At 36.8% G+C, this 15,717-nt stretch overlaps 1 protein-coding gene across 1 annotated transcript in view; it reads right to left on the bottom strand.

The window, feature by feature from the left end:
• The window catches only part of nptnb (neuroplastin b), a 53,051-nt gene that overhangs the window by 8,101 nt on the left and 29,233 nt on the right, over positions 1–15,717 (bottom strand). The window contains exons 5-6 of the mRNA XM_084409899.1: positions 11,870–12,006; positions 10,162–10,435 (exon numbers count right to left, since the gene is read on the bottom strand). Of these exons, the coding sequence (XP_084266025.1) occupies positions 10,162–10,435; positions 11,870–12,006 (411 nt within the window). The remainder of the gene's footprint in view (positions 1–10,161; positions 10,436–11,869; positions 12,007–15,717) is intronic.

The raw sequence follows: 15,717 nt of genomic DNA, 5'->3' as shown, positions 1-15,717 counted from the left end.
CTATTACAGTATGTACATTTTTATTAGTTTTTTTTTGTTTTTTTACCAGTAATACATCACATTTGTGGTCAGATTTTTTTTTTTTTTTTAACTATAGCCACCGTTGTGCAGCTCGCTAATAATGTTTAATCACTACTCGGGATAAAACAAAGCTTAAAACAAATGTTCATGTCTCTCGTGTCACTTTATCTACACACAGATCCTCTAAAGGTGTAGTAGAGGACGTCGATGTTGAAAATATGAAATCCTGGCACGAGGATTTCAGCTGTAATGTGCGTCATAGCATTATGTCCTCATCTCGGATTCTGTTGATAAGACTGTGGGCAGATATAATCTACCTTAATCTAGCGCACCCTCCCATTACTCTCTCTCTCCTGGGGACAAATCCTCCCCAAACATCACAACAGAACACGCTGTTCATGCACGCACACCTCCTCCCCTTACTCAGTGCTCTGCATGCGTTCTGCTGTAAAATAAGAGTCTGTTCAGCGAATCATCCAGAGCAAAACAAACACATGCAAGATAATATGGTTAATAACTCTCTATATTTCGATCCACATGTTATTATGATGATTAGTTTATTCATATTATAAGTAACCAGGTCATGTGATGGCTTACAGTAAAGATGCCAGGATGAATCTCATGAATATAAAAAGCGCATCAAAAAATTGATTTGCATTGTGACATTATTTTCATAATTATCTTCATGACATCTTTATTTTGACTATCTTTATTTTCATGACATTATTTTCATAACAATTGGATACTCCACGATTCTAATTCCTGCAATGCAATATATATATATTTTTGTAATATAAATAACAATATATCATCTATACATAAACGTCGACTGATGAATTTGCGTATGGTTTGTCTTAAAGCATATTAAAAACAACATATAAACAACATTAAAAGCTTGATTTTCACCACAACAGGACTTTAAGATGAAAATAAAACACTGTAATGCTGTAATAGTTTTTACAGTAATACAATAAGGGGGTTAAAATAATGTCATAATGCAAAAAAGGTGACGTAGTTAAATTGTACTTACTCAAATAATGTACTTACTACACAGTTAGGGTTAGTTGCTTGTAATTATACATAATTTACTGTTATTACTATAGTAATTACATGTAGTAACATTTAATTTGCACCTTAAAATAAAAGTGTCACCAAAAAAAATCTTAATTGGCCTAATTTTTTTCTTTAAATATGACTGTGAAATATGACCCGGACGTGTTTTGATGAGATTCATCCATCAAGTTTTGTGACTATATTGCTATATTCCAGAGGCTAAAACAAACTGAGCTGCACAATCAGATTAATGGACTAAAAATGTTGCAATGAAAGCCCATTACGAACCATAAACTTAACAGTAGAGAATCCAATCACAATGAATTGAACACTGTTGATGATACAACATTTTTTTGTAATTTCAATTGATAATTAAATAAGCACGCGTTGTGACATCACAGCCTGAATGAGGAGGAAACAAAGAGAAGCAGAAATGCCTGAAGACATGCACATTCTCAAACTTACCAACAATAAAGAATATGAGGCCACATGGAGAAGGAAAAAACAAAGTTTCATCCATTATTTACTTGAATTAAACACTTTCATTCAGTTTGATTGAGCATCAGAGATATTAAATGGGAGTATATTTGAATATGAACCCCCTGAAACAGTCCTGTTTGTCAGCCACGAACAGCACCAGCACTGGATTAGCATTCAGAAAAGTGTTCATCAGTGCACAACTACATGCCAACAACATTCACAGCAAATAGACTTCACAATCTATTATTTGCTAATATTTGTTTACCTTTCATACATGAACGGCTGCAACGCCAGCCGAAACAATGACTAAATAGCTGTTTGACTATTGGTTTACACATATTTTGATGAAAAATCATGAAATCATGCACGGATTAATCGCTCGTAAGACCAGGAATGTTTATATAGAGTGAATATTGACTTCTAATACGTTCTTTCTTTTCTATTGCTATTGTGGAAGAGTTTGTACATCGGAAAATCCCAGTGCATCTCCTGCAGTTCACTGCTTACAAACATTTACTGGGCGGATGTTGGATCTGATAAACACTGCAATGACACAAAATAAGACAGATACGTATCTGGAGTTCTAGCTCGAGTACAATAGTTTCACTGAGATTATATTGAATTAAAAAAATATTTCTTTCTAAAGATCCTTTTTCAATGTCTATTTGATGCTTTTCTCATTTAACACAATAATGACTTAAAATTATCTTTTAGGGGTAATTTCTCAGGCGAATTTAATGTGTGAATAATTAATCGGCACATCATGTTAGATTCTGGGCCCTAATTTAAGGATCTAAGCGCATGGTCTAAAGCGCATGGCGCAAGTTCACTTAGGGCGTCCGAATCCACTTTTGCTAGTTTAAGGACGGGACAAATGGTCGGCGCTCCCGGTGCATGGTCTAAAAGGGTCGTCCCTATTCTCTTAATGAGTAATGGGTGTGTTTTGGGATTTACGTGCGTTAAACCAATCAGAGTCTCATCTCCCATTCCCTTTAAATGCCAGTTGCGCTCGCGCCATGGCGGATTCGCTATTTACATGACGGAATTTGATATTGGAAAGACCGAACTCCAGAGCGCAAACGGATCTGCTCGTGCATGAGGTAAAAGTCCATCTATGGGACAAGCCAGATTCCACCGTATCTTTATGTACACAATAATATTTTACATTGTAATCCTTTTATTTAAATATTTGGCATGTTTATGTTCTGCTGTGCGTCCCTGTGTGTTTAATAAGCAGAGTGTACGCGCGTTGTGGACCCGCCTATAGTCGCACATTATTAACGCGCTCATTAAATAACCCCAAAAAAATATTGCGCCATTGACTTTAGACCAGGGTTCAGTCGGTCAATGGCTCAGTCTATTTCAGTTCCTCAAAATAGCAACGCTCCAATAATGTGCCAGAACACACCTCGTTTTCAGACCAGCAGCCCATGGGAGAACAAATGGGTGCAAATGCATTTGCTATTTAAACAACACGCCGTAGGACGTGAAAATGATAAGTGCGTCGGGCTGAAACTAGCAAAAAACACTTGCGTCGTGTTTGGCGCTGCATTGAGCCGGGTGTAAGATAGGGCCCTAAAAATGTGAATCGCTTGACAACCCTATATATATATATATATATATATATATATATATATATATATATATATATATATATATATATATATATATTGTAAACACTGGTTTTGTATTTTAAATAACATATATATACCGTACATAAAACAATATGCATTATTTAAATTTCATCATGGTGGTCTTTGTTGTAGTACCCATTAATATGCAAATTTCATCCATTATTTACTATTGTTTTACACATATATTGGTGAAAAATCATGCACGGATTAATCGCTCATAAGACCAGGAATGTACATCGGAAAATCCCAGTGCATCCCGTGCAATTCACTGCTTAACATGTAAACAAACATTCATTGGGCGGATGTTGGATCTGATAAACACTGCAATGACACAAAATAATACAGACGTATCTGGAGTTCTAGCTCGAGTACAATAGTTTCGCTGAGAGATTATGTCATGTGTTGTCAGTCAGTAGAACGAGGTGCATCTCGCAGCAGATTTTAAAGGGTAGAGTCGGACCCCCCTGGCTCTGAGAGACCCTTCTGTGGTTCTGCAAAGGTCAGATTAGCATGAAGCTGCCGTGTGCCTGACTGCATCCCTTTAGAGACCGGCACACTCACGGACAAAACATGTCCAGAACGGAGCCCGTCTCCTGCTCCTTATTACTGAATACTTATAAAGTGCTACCAATATATTACATAAAATAAGTGTATTGCAATAATGATATTTTACTGTAAAATTACATCTTATTTTCTTCATTTGCAAAAGGTATACCATCAAGCTTTTATTTTTCATGACAGAATCAGGGATGCGCGATTTATATTTATATATATATATATATTGCATATAAAATCAATATTGCAGTATGGCTCAGTGCGATTGTCAAATCGACATAATTCGTTCATTATGTTGCATGTTCATTCACTCATTCATTCATTCATGTTAATAATAATAATAATAATAATAATACAACCAGCAATGCATTTCTTTAATGGCCGGCAACCTGTCAAAATAAAAGCATGATGGCATACCGTTTGAAAATGAAGAAATTAAGATGTAATTTTACAGTGAAATCAAATAAATTGTATTTCTTATAAGTATACAGTTATAAATACATTTGCAAACTATTATAGTTAATTCATAGTTTATATATTGTAGTCTCTACATTGTTAATTTATTAATAGGCTTTATACAAATCGTGAGTTTTCATCTTTATTATTGTTTAATTAGCTCACATGTGGAGAGTTAGATCATGTTTTATTATGCTTTGTTGACAACTTAACTAAATAGTTCTCACTTTAGATTAGCTCACATAAAATCACATAAAATCTCAATAATTAAATGCTTTAAACCATCCTTTATTGGACATTAATTGCATTAGTATTATATATTTATAATAGTGCCTTTATTGGACATTAATTGCATTAGTATTATATATTTATAATAGTGCCTTTATTGGACATTAATTGCATTAGTATTATATATTTATAATAGTGCCTTTATTGGACATTAATTGCATTAGTTTTATATATTTATAATAGTGCCTTTATTGGACATTAATTGCATTAGTTTTATATATTTATAATAGTGCCTTTATTGGACATTAATTGCATTAGTATGATATATTTATAATAGTGCCTTTATTGGACATTAATTGCATTAGTATTATATATTTATAATAGTGCCTTTATTGGACATTAATTGCATTAGTATGATATGTTTATAATAGTGCCTTTATTGGACATTAATTGCATTAGTATTAAATGTAATATTATACTGTCTTTAAATTGTTTCTCTATTGGAGATTAACCATGAAATTATTACATTATAAAATATATTAAAAACACAAAAAAGTTATTAAAAAAGTGTTTTAAATCACAATTAATCTCAGAATAAATTTGATTAATCTAGTTAATTTTTTAATCGAATGACAGCACTATTTTATAAATACATTAAGCATATATTGATATTTCATATATGATCCCTTAACCTTATCCCCAAAACTAAACATAACATAATCTCTTTAAAAAAATAAAGAGATAAAAAAAAAAAAAAACTGCATATAACCCAAATATGAACGGCCACATTTTTCACGTTTTTCCCAAATCGTTCTGGCATAAAAGGATTTTGCGCTTCAGGTCTTCAGACTTTAACATTTCAGCTCTTTTTCTTCTATGGAGATGAACTCACAAACCACCCTAAATCATTCTAGAATGATTCATTCTTTCACTCATCTGGTGAAACTCCCTGTGTGCTATATATATATATACATAGCAGAACATCTAAATAATGCACAGCCCTAGACAGAATGAAGTTAAAAAAGAAGAAACGCAACCTTGAAATGTTCTTGCATCCAAATATCGTGTGTAACTGTACAATATTAACATTTCTGTTTCTCTTATTGAGAGAGAGTGTCATGTGGAGCTGCTGACAGAGTCAATTATTCATTAACTTTAAGAGTGTACAAATGTGAGGCAGCTCCAGTGTTGTGATTTGTCTTTCTAGTGGAGGATCGGGTCTCAGATTAAAACGTGGTCAAGCATAGAGGTCAGTGTTTCCCAGTGGGTCTCTCTGACTCAACGCTCATGAATATTCACTTGTGCATCTACGCTAAGAGCCCGGGCCGTAAATGACCCACTAACAGCCTGTTCAGAATATATTATTGATGGCAGATTCAGTGTGTCGAAACAGCCCTCATGGATTATTCTAAAGGTTCACTAAATATGTTTGTGTGGAACATGGCAGAGTTGCACAAATAATCAAATATATAAGATTGCAGTGACTGCCACTGCAATTCAGTCGTTGTGAAAGAGTTAAAGTCCCCCTGTGGTGTAAATCCAGCTTTTAATGTTGTTTATGTGTCTATGTGGTGTTTGTAATGTGCTTTAAAACAAACCATGTGTAAATTCATAAGTCGACACCATTGCTGAGTATTTCCTCCTTAAAACTGCAGTGAACCAAAGACAGTCTCAAACACACGCTTTGAAATCGCTGGTGTTTCTGACGTCACAAACTACCTTGTAACCAATCAGATCAACGTGTGATCGTCAACCAGTGGATCTCTGAGCTGAGTGAGTGAGTGGAGGCGGGGCTCATTTGCATATTCATAGAACCGCGCATTATAAATGAGGCAAGGGTGTCGAGTTACATTCAAGATATTTTAAGGCATGAAGACTTTTTTTTCAAGGAAAAAACCTTAAATATGTCATTTTGGTGATCAAAGATGAGTTTTAAGGGATACAATTGTTGACTACAGGGGGAAAAAATACATTGAACCATTGAGTACTTCTCAAAAGCACTGAAAGAATCAATAATGAAATCTGAATCAGAACCAGAACTGTTAAATTCCTGATGTTGCTCATGTGCCAATCACAAATGAAAGGAAAATATATTAAAACACTCGCCTGTGAAACGGACCGTTTAAAACCCTCTTATCTTTATGCACAGGATCAATTAAGTATCTTTGATTGGCTATTGCATTCATGTGCTCAACAGAGCCGTCTCTGATTGGTTAAAGTGCTGAAAGTGCTGCATGTTGAAAATAGAAAATGTGAAAATCTTAAGACGACATAAATACTTAAAGTCCCCCTGTAGTCAATAACTTTATCCCTTAAAACTCATCTTTGATCACCAAAAAGACATTTAAACGATTTTTCCTTGATTTTTTTTATTTGTGCCTTAAAATATCTTGAATGTAACTCGACACCCTTGCCTCATTTAGTATACGTGGTTCTATGAATATGCAAATAAGCCCCGCCTCCACTCACTCACTCAGCTCAGAGATCCACTGGTTGATCTGATTGGTTACAAGGTAGTTTGTGACGTCAGAAACACCAGCGATTTCAAAGCGTGTTTTTGAGACTGTCTTTGGTTCACTGCAGTTTTAAGGAGGAAATACTCAGCAATGGTGTCGACTTATGAATTTACACATGGTTTGTTTTAAAGCACATTAAAAACACCACATAGACACATAAACAACATTAAAAGCTGGATTTTCACCACAGGACACCTGAAATAAGCTCTGTGTTGAACACAAGCTCAAGATATTTTATTCTACAACTTTAAATTCAAACTCAAACTTGCCACCGTGTAGATTTTAAATTAAGATTAAAAGTTTACGAAGTTTAGTGGTGAACCTTGAAGTCATGTGACCGTGGTGTAGTGTGTTTACTTTAGCTTTAGAAAAGTCGTGTGCATTATCCTGAGGAACAAAACGTGTAGGAATCATCAACGTTTGTTGATCACAGAGCCTTATTTCTGCCATAATTCAAACGGCAATGGAAAAATGTATGAAATGAGATGAAAAACTTGTGAAAATACGTCATCACTGCAGCGCTCTATTTTTACTGCCTTTAAAAGCAGTCTATTTTAGATGTGTAGCTTCATTATGAATATGGCATGCAGCTGCCTCACACAGAATAAGTGTTTTTATGTCACTAAAATCAAGGAAAATCAGCAAGTATAAAGCAGTCATAACTGTGCAGCCAAGTACAACATTTGTGACCCTGGACCACAAAACCAGTCACAAGGGTCAATTTTTTTAAATTGAGATTTATACATCATCTGAAAGCTGAATAAATAAGCTTTCCATTGGTGTATGGTTTGTTAGGATAGGACAATATTTGTTAATCTGGAATCTGAGGATGCAAAAAAATCGAAACATTGAGAAAATCTCCTTTAAAGTTGTTCATTTATGTTCTCGATTGTGCCGCATTCACTCACACAAATAAATGTTTTATATATTTACGGGAGGAAATGTACAAAATATCTTCATGGAACATGATCTTTACTTAATATCCTAATGATTTTTGGCATAAAAGAAAAATCTATATTTTGACCCATACAATGTATTGTTGGCTATTGCCACAGATATACCCGTGCGACTCGAGACTTTTTGGATCAAACAACAGCTGCCTCACACACAATTAGGGCTGTCACTTTTGTGAAAAAATCCTGTTCGATTTTAGACATAATTGTTCATTGAATCGATTGTAAAATCGATTTTCCAACGTTTCCATTTTTTAAACGCCAAATATGGGCAAATCCACGGACAACTAACAGGCATTAGGACGAATGTAAAGAGGGCGCTTGAGATGCGCACAAGTCAGCAAATATTCCTGATGATTTATTGGCGTGAAGTTTCGTGCACAATGACAAACAGGTGTGCAACATTCTCGAAAACCAATAAGCAGAGTGGACTGCCATAACATCACTGAAAAACATCACTGCCGCCTTCAACATGGCTGAGTTTACCATTAGAAATGTCAAACAAATTTCGCTTGCGTAGGCGATTGTAGACCGTAGCCCGAATCTGTCTCTGTATGCATGAGATTGTCTGAATACCGGCAGAATTCACAGTTTTGTAGTAAAAAGAGAAACATTATGCAGAAGTATAATTTGCTGTTATGTGTGTGTGTCAGAGCCAAGCGTGCCGCACAAGCCCTGAAAAGTGAAGCCAAAGCGTCTCGATCGCCCCCTGGTGGCTGGTCCTAGTATAGGTCATAAGCCCCGCCTCCCCGTGTTATTCAGCGGGCCTTGAGACCAACTAAACAATTTAATTACACTTCAAATATCTTTTTTCCGAAGGTGGTTTCTGTCATTTACTGTAGTTTTTATCACACTGATGTAAATTCAAGTGTTTGTTTTTAAAATAAGTTTGTTTTTAGCTAGTTATTTGATGCTATAAAAACGGTGGTGTGACGTCATGATTGACAGCTGTGATTGACAGGTTCTCTGAGCGAAGTAGTCACTGAAGCACCAACAGACTTTTTTTCCGGGATCTTCAGAGGACTGAGGAGATTGGAGCTTTAAATTTAATATAGAAATTTCTATAATTAATTATTTCACACCGAGAGTGAGGGCGGGGCCTTGATTTCGCGGCTTTACTTCCTGCTCACTACTGCGCAGGTCTGGTCCCGAGATCGCTACTGCGCGGGTCTGGTCCCGAGATCGCTACTGCGCGGGTCTGGTCCCGAGATCGCTACTGCGCGGGCTCAAGCCCCAAGATGTTAGCGCCATATCGGGACACTGGCGGCTTCACTTCTCACCAATGGAAGAGAGCGAAGGGGCGTCGTCCAGTCTATGGTCAGAGCCTGCAGTTGCTGTGTGACGCGCGTTCGCTGCGGGCGTATCGTGACGAGCTGGACGCGCTCCGAGAGAAGACCGTTAAAATCGATTCCCTATTTTCGTTTTCGAAACTTGCGTTGGTTGGTCCGATCGATTTTGCAATCGAATTTCGAACGTAAAGTGACAGCCCTACACAAAATAAGTGTTTTATGCAAGCGGCAACCTCCCTGTCTCTCTCTTGAAACCAACACGGAAGTGAATTAAACGGCAATTCATCCACTGGCCGCTTGAGGCTGGCTGCAGAAGTGAGTCAAATCTGCATCTCCCCCATGTTGAAATGCCCAACTTTACAGCAGAAAAACACACGTTTACAGCCTGGAGCAAAAAGTGGCTTTGGTCTATACAGCTTATTTTGCCCTTCATGACGACTGTGAGGGGGGTGAATTTTTTTATAACTCATCCGTTTAAATTATATTAAGCCTTAAAGTTCTGCATAATTAAGGGTGTGTCCACTTTTGAGTGACAGGGGGATTCCCGCTGCTGTGGTCATTAGTCATCATTAGCCGTTTGTCTGCTGTCTGTTAGCCGTCACGTCACCTCGGCTCATTGTCTGACTGTAAAAATAAATAGATTTGGGAGTGACGCGCTGCCAAGATGGCGACGGTCGGCCACGCCCACTTTAGGCTTCAGAAACGGTCTTCAGAAACCTGCGGGTGACGTCACGGACACTACGCCCATATGTTTTTTACAGTCTATGGTTTTATGTCACTAAAATCAAGGAAAATCAGCAAGTATAAAGCAGTCATAACTGTGCAGCCAAGTACAACATTTCTAGATTAATTCACTTTCGGATCAAACAACAGCCACTTTAAGCACTTCAGAGTGATTATATATTGCCTTTCATGATCAAGAGGAAATCACACCACAAAACTACAGCAGAAATGCTTAAATCCGAGCGCCTCTTACCGTCGGGAACCTCGTCCGGCCTCTTGCGCTTCTCGTAAACCACGATGATGACCACGAGGATGATGATCTCGGCCAGGACGCCCAGGAACGGCCACAGCGGGGCGAGATGGCTCCGGACACGCAGGATCGTCATGGACTCTCTGGAGCTGATGATGTTGGAGGCGTTGCACACGTACTCGCCCGGGTCTGTGCCGATGTCCAGGCCGATGATACTCAGTTCTGTGAAGTTATTTCTGTTGGTGATGAAGAATCGACCTGTGCTGTTGTCAATGTCCTAAATGAAGAGATTCAGAGAGGCTGTTGGGTCCTCACATATACATATATTCAAGATTATGACATCATCTATGAATTAAAGGTGCAGTGTGGATCTGTGGACAGAAATGCAATATCATAACCATAACTATGTTTTCAGTGGTGTATAAAGAGCTTACTTAATGAACCGTTACTTACATCGACATGTTTTTACGGTGGCCCTGAGCGGACAAACACGTTTCGTCACTATGTTGTTCTTCGTGTAAAGAAGCTAGCTAAAGCCAGCGGATAAAACACTGACACAATGATGAACAGGTAACAATAACATATCACTTTACTTAATAATTAAGCAAACCTAATTTCTTAATTTATCTTTGTAAAGAAAGCTCATTGTTTAACTGGCTACTCTCTGCCGTCTCAGACGACGACATCACTTCCTGTCGGCCACCGTAACTTCTGTTGGGTGCAGTTCGCACCATCACCACTAGATGCCGCTAAAAATCACACACTGCACCTTTAAGTTTCAATGTTATCATGAGATGAGGGTGAGTAAGTAATGACACAATTTTTAGGTAAACTATCCTCTTTAACTCTTTCCCTGCCACTGATAGAAATGTACATAATTTGTGAGAAAACGGTTCCCTGCCATAGACAGAATTTTCTGTCTTTCAGTGATTTCACTGTTATACGGTAGGGGGCGCTAATACACACATACTGAAAGATTACTGAATCTCCTGATCAAAACACAGGCAAAGAAGAAGCAGAAACAAGCGATATCATGTAATCATACACATTTATAAAATAACGCGATCATTAACATTAAACAGCGTATAAATCAAATCTGCGTAATGTTACTGAATGAAATGTCGAGCCAGGACGAGTTACAGGACTGAAGCTTTGAGTGTGTTGATGGACTCGATCGACTGTGTTTGGATCATTGTCCTGAATCCCATGCCTTTTTTAATGAAACTTTCCCACATTCAAGTGTTAATAAAAAAATAATGCATGAAGCAGAGGGTCTTTTCTTTCTTTTGATATATTGCATTTTCAGATATTAATGCAACAAAATATTCTGGGGCTAATTTTTGTGAAAATGGTCAAAACTGCTGGTGGTGGCTGGCAACTTTTTTCAGAAACGCTGGCAGGGAAAGAGTCAAAGAAGTTTCAAGACTGCATTTAAATTGCACAAGCGTCCAAAAATTAACACTTCTATTCAGCAAAGGATGCATTAAATTGATCAAAAGTGACATTTATAATGTTACGAAAGAGTCTATTTCAACCAAACGCTGTTCTTTTGAACTTTCTATTCATCACAGAACCATGAGAAATAAAAATGCATCACGTTTTCCACAAAAAATATGAAGCAGCACAACTGATTTCGACATTCTTGAGCATCAGATCATCATATCAGAATGATTTCTGAAGGGTCATGTGACACTGTGTGTTGGATACGTACGATGTAAGACCCTCGGCCCACTTTCTTCCTCCACGTCCACACTGGATGCGGGTATCCCACTGACTTGCAGTGCAGCGTCGCGTTTTCTCCTTCTTTCTTGTTCTCGCTTCGTTTGTGGCCCAAGATTTCAGGAGCAGCTGGATAGAGAGAAAAGACCATCAGGTTATGTTTATAATGTTGCGTTCACATCACATTGAGCTGGTCCCTTTACTTTACGTTCTCTCTACAACTCTCTTCTTCTGGTCTCCACATGCTGCGTATTATTTGGGTCATGTGATGTGATGTTTCATCCAGACTCCTGTAATCCTCTGACTTTAAAATAAAGCTTTTAAACTGTGAATTGTGACTTTATTTGCCTTCACACAACCAGGGCCGATGCAATTTGCTTTCCACGACTTTGATATAATTTCACCATAAACATAATACAGGGATCATTTTTATGGAGTTTGTGGACATTAAATTCACCATGACATCAAAACTGACCGCATTTACTTTAATAATACGTCCTAATAATTATAATATTATATATTATAACAGGTATGATAAAAATAGCAAGGTAGTATCATCACAGCAATGAATTATGAACAATATTGCTATTGCTAGTTAGAAGCAGGTGGCATCAGGGGGCGGGGCATTCTCAATCAAGACAGCATCTGATTGGACAGAAATTTGCATATGCTGATGAGAGCAAGATGAGTCATCAATATCATTGCTCTTTTTCCAGACATAAAATACAGTCTTGTTTTCTGAGAAATGTATTAAAGGATTAGTTCACTTTCAAAAAACATTTTGCTGATAATTTACTCACCCCGGTGTCATCCAAGATATCCATGTCTTTCTTTCTTCAGTCGAAAAGAAATTAAGATGACATTTTTCGCCCTTCCCTCCTTTCTGAACCGGAGAACACAGACGCGTGACCTTTCCAACGTGATGACGTGATACGTGGCGCATCTCAGAGATGGTCCACGACGAGCATTTGTGGTTAAGAAGTATATATATATATATATATATATTATTTTAGAAAATGGCAGATCGTTTCGCTGGATAAGACTCTTATTTCTCGACTGGGATCGTGTCGAGACTTTGAAGCTGCATTGAGACGGACATTTGAACCTTCTTTGAACACTGGAATAGTTGGTTGCCATTGAAGTCCATTATATGGAGAAAAATCCTGGAATGTTTTCCTCAAAAACCTTAATTTCTTTTCGACTGAAGAAAGAAAGACATGGATATCTTGGATGACATCGGGGTGAGTAAATTATCAGTAAACATTTTTTTTTAAAAGTGAACTAATCCTTTAACATTAAGTGCGTTTACACTTGACAGACCCCATATTTCTTCTCAACTTGTGTGCCATTTTGCAGTAAGTAAATGTACCTTTATTTTTTTTTTAAATGTTTAGATATTTGTACTGGAAAACAAGACAATAACAAGAACATAACTTCATTCAGCATGCAGACTAACAGCCACTTATATTGAGATGTGGATGAAAAAAAGTATTTTTTATTTTTTAATCGTAACCATGCTTGCATAATAATTGTGTATCCTAACACCGCAAATGACTGACATAAACGAGATGGCACAGACTTAATTAAAAGCACCCCCGCGGGCGCAGTAATTCAGGCTTCCCCTCTCCGATGTGCTGAGTCACATCATTCCCTTCACTGGATAATACACAGCTCAATGTCACACACACACACACACACCCGCGCTGCAATATTCCCCCGAATTAAGGAATACTGGATATGATCGTAACCCCTCGCTGGCTTTAACACGCAGGCGCCGCTAATCTCCGAAATTGCCGTAATTCCTTCCGTGCAATTAATCAGGATGAAGCGAATCTCTGAGTGAACGTGTGGATGGAGGAGGCGTGGATTGGAGCTTGGCTGACATCATCAACTCTAATTATGGTGCACACGTGCCTTCTGAGGATACTGTGTGTGTGTGTGTGTGTGTGTGTGTGAGTCACGAGCAGAGAAGCGATGGAGAGCTTAGCTCGGCATTATCCTCACTCACAGCGCATCTTTCAGACACAATACATCGCCACTTTCTCCATTACACTCCATCACCTGGCCCACTTTTACAATTATTTTATATTTAAAATAATATATACATTATATGGAAATATTGTATTTATACATTAATTATGTATATTTATATGTACATCATGATAGTATTTTATGTACTGCTGATTTAAAAATTGACTGAAAACTACTGTTAGTTATGAGAATCTAATAAGAATCAGATTTAAGAGAAAAATGGACATTGTAAATCATTTTAACCCTTTCACGCATAGTGGTCACTACAGTGGACAGCTATTAAAAATGCATTTTCTTGAATTTGCACGGGTTTTTATGGCAAAGTTGCACATCAATCTCTTCAGTGGACCCTGGTGCATCATCCTATAAATTGCAATCAAGTGGCAAGCCTTTGTGTTTCGATTTTTCCCCCCTCCAAACTAAGATGGCCAAGGGTCAGTCAGACATGCCAAGTTGCTCCAGAATATCCACCCATTCCTTCGAATCTAGGAGACTCTTGGAGGTAAAAAAAATATTGCAGCATCAAGCAATATCTAATGAGTCATATCACAGTAAAATTTTCCAAGTTTTGATTTTAGATTGAGAGAAAACTCTGATTAATCACATGTCCACTGTAGTGGACGTCATGCATCAACTGCTATATTTCAGCTACAATTCATAATTATAATGTGAATATTGTTTTTGAAATTTAAAACTTAAAAACTTAATCTGCAGTGACTTTTTTACTGTAAATAAATGTACTTGTATTATTAGAAAGTAATTTTCATTGACATTGAAAAAAGTCATGTGATTACATATGTATGACACTTGTAATGCATTACTTTATTTGTTAGATCAAAAAGTAATCTGATTTCATAATGCACGTTATTGTAATGTGTTTTTTTACTCATAACATCAAAAAGTAATCTGATTACGTAATGCATGTTACTTGTAATGTTTTTCTTTACTCATAACATCAAAAAGTAATCTGATTACATAATGCATGTTACTTGTAATGCGTTTCCTTACTCATAACATCAAAAAGTAATCTGATTATGTAATATGCATTATTTTAATGCATTTCTTTACTCATAACATCACAAAGTAATCTGATTATGTAATGCATGTTACTTGTAATGCGTTTCTTTACTTGTTACATAAAAAAGTAATCTGATTAGGTAATGCACATTACTTGTAGTTAATTACCTGTTAGATCAAAAAGTAATCTGATCAGGTAATGCATGTTACTTGTAACACATTACTTTACTTGTAACATCAAAAAAGTAATCTGAATGGGTCATGCATGTTAGTTGTAGTGCGTTACCCCCAACACTGATCATTTCAGATGAGATTGAAAAAACGTATCGCTAGGTTTTCTCAGAGGAGGGCTATGATAGAAATGTGCATGTCCATCTTGAACATAATCAGAATTATCAGCTAATAAGGGTAAATCTCCATACTCTGGTGCACTGGAGGGAGCATCTGAGTGGTTTCCACAGTTGTACCTTGACAGACTGTAGAAAAATCTGATGGAATCATGTCCTCATGTTCTGATATCAAAGATACGCCAAGTGCAACTTGTATGAAGTTGTATGAAGCCTTTGCAATATTTTGCATTTAGATTTTTTGTATATATTTTATAGTTTTCACATGATTTTATATAATTGTATTGATTAGTTCGTTAAATTCACATACTTTATGTGTTTGATTATTGTCTTATATTAAATCTAGTATATCTTAAGTTTAAACCAAATGCATGCTGTCCACTCAAGTGGACATCTGAAGATCTCTTTGAAAAATTTGTAAAAAAATAAAATAAAAATCAATTCT

Source organism: Rutilus rutilus (genome assembly GCF_951802725.1).
Source record: "Rutilus rutilus genome assembly, chromosome: 5".
In the NCBI taxonomy this organism is placed as follows: Eukaryota; Metazoa; Chordata; class Actinopteri; order Cypriniformes; family Leuciscidae; genus Rutilus; species Rutilus rutilus.
The sequence above is the reverse complement of the archived record's forward strand: the minus strand, read 5'-3'. Positions and strand labels throughout refer to the sequence as shown.